This window comes from Coregonus lavaretus (assembly GCF_964263955.1).
Source record: "Coregonus lavaretus genome assembly, contig: HAP1_SCAFFOLD_979, whole genome shotgun sequence".
In the NCBI taxonomy this organism is placed as follows: domain Eukaryota; kingdom Metazoa; phylum Chordata; class Actinopteri; order Salmoniformes; family Salmonidae; genus Coregonus; species Coregonus lavaretus.
This window is the reverse complement of record NW_028156106.1, coordinates 97,501-105,000: the sequence shown is the minus strand read 5'-3', so window position 1 is coordinate 105,000 and position 7,500 is coordinate 97,501. Positions and strand designations below refer to the sequence as shown.

Sequence of the window (7,500 nt, the reverse complement as noted above, 5' to 3'; positions counted from 1 at the left end):
GAACAGCGTCTACAGCAAACTACTCCTCGCAGACCGTGTGTGTGTGTGTGTACCGGACCAAACGACAGACAGACATGGCAGAAGTCGCACCAGCACCCGCCGCCGCCGCGCCGGCAAAGGCACCCAAGAAGAAGGCAGCAGCCAAGGCCAAGAAAGCGGGACCCAGCGTAGGCGAGCTCATCGTCAAGGCTGTGACCGCTTCCAAGGAGAGGAGCGGCGTGTCCCTGGCCGCACTCAAGAAGACGCTGGCGGCAGGCGGCTACGACGTGGAGAAGAACAACTCCCGCGTCAAGATCGCAGTCAAGAGCCTCGTCACCAAGGGTACCCTGGTCCAGACCAAGGGCACCGGTGCATCCGGCTCCTTCAAGCTCAACAAGAAAGCCGTCGAGGCGAAGAAGCCCGCCAAGAAAGCCGCAGTCCCCAAAGTAAAGAAGGTGGCCGCCAAGAAGCCCGCCGCGGCGAAGAAGCCCAAGAAGGTAGCAGCCAAGAAGGCCGTCGCCGCAAAGAAGTCCCCCAAGAAGGCCAAGAAGCCCGCTACACCCAAAAAGGCCGCCAAGAGCCCCAAGAAGGTGAAGAAGCCCGCCGCAGCGGCCAAGAAGGCAGCCAAGAGCCCCAAGAAGGCTACAAAGGCAGCCAAGCCCAAAGCCGCCAAGCCCAAGGCAGCCAAGGCCAAGAAGGCAGCCCCCAAGAAGAAGTAAACCTATTACAAACAGTGTTCTACTCGATACATGTTGTACCACAAAAGGCTCTTTTAAGAGCCACCCACCTCTTTCCATAGAAAGCGCATTGATTTCCATGTACTACCTGTCGTGGAAAAGAAATTACGCACACTAGGCTACTTTTACGCACACAACATTGTCCCACTCTGGGTGTGTGCGAAGGGAGAGGCATATAATAGAGGGCCAAAATGGCTCAGAAATTCGACCTCACGAGTGCACCCTCACCAGCCATTTTTATATATGAGCCACTGGGCTATTCCCGTTCAGAGGCAGGCTGCTGTGATGTGTTACAAGTGCCATGTAATAACAATAACAATACTATAGTGGCTTCGAATTGAAACTCACGAGTGCACCCTCAACAGCCATTTTTATATATGAGCCACTGGGCTATTCCCGTTCAGAGGCAGGCTGCTGTGATGTGTTACAAGTGCCATGTAATAACAATAACAATACTATAGTGGCTTCGATTTCAAACTCAAGAGTGCACCCTCACCAGCTGTTTGTTTCCCATTTGGAGAGAAATAATGTGTGGATGTCATTTCGGACATTTTGGCGCTCACGCGAAATGACACAAAGTAACAAAGTCGGAGGGAAACAAAGTAGCCTCTCACTCGCTGCCTGTGGGTGGGAACCGGCTTAGGGCTGTCTGTCTGTCCATCTGTCTGTCCCTCGCTCCAATTGGATAAGGCCACACCGGCCCGGTGGCCAATCGTTGCCTCTTGTGGCGAGGTATATGTACGGCTCTCGAAGTGGCGAGCGGCTCATTCAGACTTTCTGTGACTTTCTCAAGCTACCAATATGAGCGGAAGAGGCAAAACCGGAGGCAAGGCCAGGGCGAAGGCAAAGACCCGTTCATCCCGTGCTGGCCTCCAGTTCCCCGTGGGCCGTGTGCACAGGCTGCTGCGCAAAGGCAACTACGCCGAGCGTGTGGGCGCTGGCGCACCAGTCTACCTGGCCGCCGTACTCGAGTACCTGACTGCTGAGATCCTGGAGTTGGCCGGCAACGCTGCCCGTGACAACAAGAAGACTCGTATCATCCCCCGTCACCTGCAACTGGCCGTCCGTAACGACGAGGAGCTGAACAAACTGCTCGGCGGTGTGACCATCGCTCAGGGTGGTGTGCTGCCCAACATCCAGGCAGTCCTACTCCCCAAGAAGACCGAGAAGGCAGTCAAAGCCAAGTAAATTCGCTACTGCGACTTCAACTTGACTACTCAACCCCCAAAGGCTCTTTTAAGAGCCAACCACCTAGCTCTCCAAAAGCGCAAAGTACCTTTCTATGACCGCAATACATTGAGTGGGTGTATACACAACTATTTCGACATTCTGTGCCCACATGAGGCCTTGCATGAACAACAACACCTACTTGGCCTCATTTGCCATAGCAGGCTAGCATTAGATGATACGTGCCTATAAGCTGTCACTCTTGACTTTGGCGACTATTATTGCGCGTAAAGGGCCGGCGGCGTCCTATTGCGCGCGCACCGGGAGTTTGAGTTTTGGAGAGGCCGGGCCTCCCGTCCAATGGCCAACGGAGGAGGCCTGCGAAACGGGCCAATCGGGGTGGTGGGGAGATGGTGTCCAATCAGCAGGCGCCACTGCCGGCTTTATAAACTTCACATAGGCATTTCGAGGCTATACTCCCGACTGTCAGAGCAGCGCCATGGCCAGAACCAAGCAAACCGCTCGCAAATCCACCGGTGGCAAAGCCCCCAGGAAGCAGCTCGCCACTAAGGCTGCTCGCAAGAGTGCCCCGGCCACCGGCGGTGTGAAGAAGCCTCACCGTTACAGGCCCGGCACCGTGGCTCTGAGAGAGATCCGTCGTTACCAGAAGTCCACTGAGCTACTCATCCGCAAGCTGCCCTTCCAGCGCCTGGTGCGAGAAATCGCCCAGGACTTCAAGACCGACCTGCGCTTCCAGAGCTCCGCCGTGATGGCCCTACAGGAGGCTAGCGAGGCTTACCTGGTCGGCCTGTTCGAGGACACCAACCTGTGCGCCATCCACGCCAAGCGGGTGACCATCATGCCCAAGGACATCCAGCTGGCCCGCCGTATTCGCGGAGAGCGCGCATAAATGAGGATGACCTGAACTCGAATATCCCCCAAAGGCTCTTTTAAGAGCCACCTCCATATTTCCATCAAAAAGGCACAATTGTTCCATGTATACACGCACCTCTACATTAGCCACCATGTATGTTGTTCACTAACACGTCTAAAAGCTACGTATTGCACCTTTTTAGTTGCCTGAAGTCTAGCTTCAATGTTTGTGTGTGTGTATATACACAACCATCTGGCATCATCCACTTCCTTTGAACTATATAGTAACACAGTAAAATGCTTTACAAAGGAGGGGAAAAAGAAACGAGTGATAATATAGGCCGAATAGTAACAAGAATTGTGTTCAGATGAATAATTGACACTATTAGTTGTGTGTAATAATAGCCTTGCATGCAGTCCAGAAAAAACATTGCATGCCAACTTACTTTGAAAGTCCCATGTTGCAGTGCTGCTGAGAGACTCATGCAGAGGCCCAAACTTTACAATGGAGCACGGAGGCCATCTTGTGGTTAAATGTGGGTACTGCACCTCATGGTGAGTCCCTTTCAGCATTTGCTCTTTAGGCCAGCGTTTCCCAAACGCGGTCCTGGGGTCCACAAGGGGTGCGCGTTTTGCGTTTTGCCCTAGCACTCCACAACTGATTCTAATACTCCCAGCTTGATGATGATGAGTTGATTATTTGAATCAGCTGTGTAGTGCTAGGGCAAAAACTCCCAAAATGTGGCCCGAGTTTGGGAAACCCTGCTTTAGGCTAATACTAGCCTATTAGGATGACTTGGTTCGATCGCTTTAATGGCAACTGCTGAACTCTGGTTTCACTAATTACTTGTCCCAGGTCACCATTATGAATCCAATAGCAAAACAAATGTTTCAAAATAGCTCAATAGTGAAAAAAGGCCAGGAAATGATGGGTTCTCAGCAATATTTCACCAACAACCAATCACTATTCACGCATAGACATTAGGATCATCAACAAATATTCCTAAGTCATACTACAAAAGGGTTGTAACGAAATGGATTTGTCTGTTCAATGCAAGTTCAACGTCAAAGAAAAAGTGCATCACCACAACAAACGTGTCTTTAGATACACTGTAAAAAATGACTTTGTGGAATGTACTCAAGCTATTACAGTCAACAAAAGCACACGTCATATTGTTGAGTAGATCTTTTTGCTTGTTTTTATGAGTAGATAAGCTTGAGTAAGTTGAGTTGATGTGGTCCAATACATTGAGTAAAGATGATAGAGACGTAAAAAGGATTATATTACGTTGATTCGACTCAAATAGACATTGTGTTATTTTACCTGAATGATTCATCCTATTATGTATTTAGACCAACTTACTTTGGATTCACTCAATCACATCCCTTAAGAGAAAAGGTATCCGGACACCGGGAATCCATTTATTTAAACATCAACGGTTTGCAAAACATCTGTTATTATGAGTTGACAAATTACGTAATTGCAATCAACACTGCAGGTAAATCATGATTGCTGCAGGTAGGCAACACCGTAGAAATAGGAACTACAACACTAACAACAAGTGACATTTACTCCTGATGTACTGACTGACCTGTTGCAACCTCTACAACCACTGTGCTTATTATTTGACCCTGCTGGTCATCTATGAACGTTTGAACATCTTGGAGAAAAATGTGTGAAACCACTGCCTATATGAGGAGCTGTCGTTGTTTGTTTTATTACCACATACTTATGGAAATTGCACCGGTTGAGAGATGATGGCTCTCTTGTGCCTACGGTGAAGGGTACTTCTGATCCAGCAGGTGGTGCTAAGATCCCTCCCTATATGACTTGAATGATGAGTTGATTTATTCCTTATAGCTCCTAATGATTTTAAGGCCAGTGTTGGCAAACATTACTTGTGCTCCAGCAGGTGGCCATGACATCCCTCCCTATATGACTTGACTGACCAGTTAGTTGATGGACTCCTTATAGCTCCTAAATTTAATGATTTTAAGGCCAGTGTTGGCAAACATGACTTCTGCTCCAGCAGGTGGCCATGAAATCCCCCCCTATATGACTTGACTGACCAGGTAGTTGATGGACTCCTTATAGCTCTTAATGATCTCAAGTGTCTGTGTTTTTATGTGGTTAGGAGTTTTGCTCACTGCGTGTCCCCCTTCCATTTCAGTGTTTCCCAACTCCAGCGGTAGAGTAGGCTACCCCCAACAGGACCCATTTTTCTTGTAGGCCTGGACAGCCACAGCTGATTGAACAACCTGTCACCTAAATTACCAAGTCCTCAATGAGTAGAATCAGGTGCAACAACAACAACAACAACAACAACAACAACAACAATATGAGGAGAGGGACACAGTGTACTAGCTGATCTCCCAGTTGTCACAGTTTGGCCTTGTGTTCCACATAGCCTATATCAGTATTTGAGTATGTTTCCCGCGCACGTTAGTTTTCACGTCATCTTTGAAATCGCTCCTCCCTAGTCCCCTAGAACGAGCGCCCTCCCCTTTGCAACGCCTCCGAACATATAACAGAGGCGCGCTTTCTGTGCCGCCGGCCTCAATCAGGTCGACCAAACGCAGATAATAGCGCACCGCGCACCGGCGCTGAAATCATTCATTCACTTGAACTCAACTAGCGAACACACCATGTCCGGAAGAGGCAAAGGCGGCAAGGGACTCGGAAAAGGAGGCGCCAAGCGTCACCGCAAAGTTCTCCGCGATAACATCCAGGGAATCACCAAACCCGCTATCCGCCGTCTGGCTCGCCGCGGCGGCGTGAAGCGTATTTCCGGTCTGATCTACGAGGAGACCCGCGGTGTCCTGAAGGTGTTCCTGGAGAACGTGATCCGTGACGCAGTCACCTACACCGAGCACGCCAAGAGGAAGACCGTTACCGCCATGGACGTGGTCTACGCTCTGAAACGTCAGGGACGCACCCTGTACGGTTTCGGCGGTTAAACCCACTCTCTTCGGAACCTCAACACCCCGACTCGAACCCAAAGGCTCTTTTAAGAGCCACCCACATCCGCTTAAAATGGGCCCATTCCATGTAGTGTTATATATAACAACAAATGTTTAGTATGCAATTTAGTAAGAAAGTATGAGCCACTTCGAGTGGACAGGGAGTATTAATTAGAGGATTCTAATGTCCCGTCCACTTTTAGCGCACAGAGGGAGGCCTATATCTGACAGTGGCAAAGTGTAAGAACGTTATTATTTTGGGTCAAGCAATAGTGGAATTTGGACAACATAAAGCCACCACGAGTCGGTAGACGTGGCTCGAAAAGAGGGGGACAGCGCGCACACACACACACACACAGTCCAAAATGGGAGCCCTATGTCTGACGGTGCCAAAGTGGGCAATTCTATCACCAGCATTATTTGGCACAACAATCGTGCCATTTGGACACCTATTAAAGCCCCCCTTTTGAAACACACAATTCCCCATCGGTCACAGAGCATAGGCTATAGAGAGGAGGGAGGGAGGGAGGGAGGGAGGGAGGGAGGGAGGGAGCAAGCAAGCAGGGGAGTGTCTACGGCCGCTGACTTTGCTTAGCTTCCTCTTCATAAGACGGGTAAGCGCCCTTCACCCCCTCATTCGTTTCTGAGAAGCAACGAGACATCATCATGCCCGAGCCAGCAAAGTCAGCGCCCAAGAAGGGCTCCAAGAAAGCCGTCACCAAGACCGCAGGGAAGGGCGGCAAGAAGCGCAGAAAGTCCAGGAAGGAGGGAGGGAGGGAGGGAGGGAGGGAGGGAGGGAGGGAGGGAGGGAGCAAGCAAGCAGGGGAGTGTCTACGGCCGCTGACTTTGCTTAGCTTCCTCTTCATAAGACGGGTAAGCGCCCTTCACCCCCTCATTCGTTTCTGAGAAGCAACGAGACATCATCATGCCCGAGCCAGCAAAGTCAGCGCCCAAGAAGGGCTCCAAGAAAGCCGTCACCAAGACCGCAGGGAAGGGCGGCAAGAAGCGCAGAAAGTCCAGGAAGGAGAGTTACGCCATCTACGTGTACAAAGTCCTGAAGCAGGTCCACCCCGACACCGGCATCTCCTCCAAGGCCATGGGAATCATGAACTCCTTCGTGAACGACATCTTCGAGCGTATCGCCGGAGAGTCCTCTCGCCTGGCCCACTACAACAAGCGTTCTACCATCACCTCCAGGGAGATCCAGACCGCGGTGCGCCTGCTGCTCCCCGGTGAACTTGCCAAACACGCCGTGTCCGAGGGCACCAAGGCCGTAACCAAGTACACCAGCTCCAAGTAAACAGCGCATTTGGACTGCTCTACTAACCCAAAGGCTCTTTTAAGAGCCACCCACTCTGTCAGTAAAAAAAGCAATTCCATCGCCACCGAATGAATGCGTAGGTAGGCTGCGTTACATTGTATCATTGTTTAATGGGCGGCGCGCGCCGCCTCGGAGAGCGGCTACATTGTATCATTGTTTAATGGGCGGCGCGCGCCGGCTCAGAGAGCGGCTACATTGTATCATTTCCCCTGCCCGTTCCAGCGTAGGGGTTTAGCGCGCCTTTTTTGGTGTCTTTGCGCGCTGAATAGTAACCCATGTTTGTCGGGCTCTATTCCAGGTGAAGGCAATGTAAAATGGCACCATTTGACAAAGGGTGTAAATAAATAAATCAAAAAGGCAGTCTGTTGGGTTTGATTGGAAATAAATTCCCTTTATCGTCTAATGAGCAGATAGTCATTTTGAGTTGACTTCCTGAATCGGTAGGACACGGATGGAGTGAAT

At 50.5% G+C, this 7,500-nt stretch overlaps 5 protein-coding genes across 5 annotated transcripts; all 5 read left to right on the top strand.

The window, feature by feature from the left end:
- Positions 1 to 74: 74 nt before the first annotated feature.
- On the top strand, positions 75 to 698 carry LOC311126797 (histone H1-like; the record flags this gene model as incomplete). The annotated part of the gene is made up of 1 exon (XM_084200779.1): positions 75 to 698. One exon carries the CDS (start codon positions 75 to 77, stop codon positions 696 to 698), a length of 624 nt encoding a protein of 207 aa, XP_084056905.1.
- Positions 699 to 1,517: 819 nt separating this feature from the next.
- LOC311126823 (histone H2A) lies at positions 1,518 to 1,904 on the top strand (the record flags this gene model as incomplete). The annotated part of the gene is made up of 1 exon (XM_084200803.1): positions 1,518 to 1,904. One exon carries the CDS (start codon positions 1,518 to 1,520, stop codon positions 1,902 to 1,904), a length of 387 nt encoding a protein of 128 aa, XP_084056929.1.
- Positions 1,905 to 2,382: 478 nt separating this feature from the next.
- Positions 2,383 to 2,793, top strand: LOC311126789 (histone H3.2; the record flags this gene model as incomplete). Its single annotated transcript, XM_084200771.1, has 1 exon — positions 2,383 to 2,793. One exon carries the CDS (start codon positions 2,383 to 2,385, stop codon positions 2,791 to 2,793), a length of 411 nt encoding a protein of 136 aa, XP_084056897.1.
- A 2,609-nt stretch (positions 2,794 to 5,402) lies between these two features.
- Positions 5,403 to 5,714, top strand: LOC311126821 (histone H4; the record flags this gene model as incomplete). Its single annotated transcript, XM_084200801.1, has 1 exon — positions 5,403 to 5,714. One exon carries the CDS (start codon positions 5,403 to 5,405, stop codon positions 5,712 to 5,714), a length of 312 nt encoding a protein of 103 aa, XP_084056927.1.
- A 928-nt stretch (positions 5,715 to 6,642) lies between these two features.
- On the top strand, positions 6,643 to 7,017 carry LOC311126838 (histone H2B; the record flags this gene model as incomplete). The annotated part of the gene is made up of 1 exon (XM_084200818.1): positions 6,643 to 7,017. The coding sequence occupies one exon, from the start codon at positions 6,643 to 6,645 to the stop codon at positions 7,015 to 7,017; it is 375 nt and encodes a 124-aa protein (XP_084056944.1).
- Between the last annotated feature and the right edge of the window lie 483 nt (positions 7,018 to 7,500).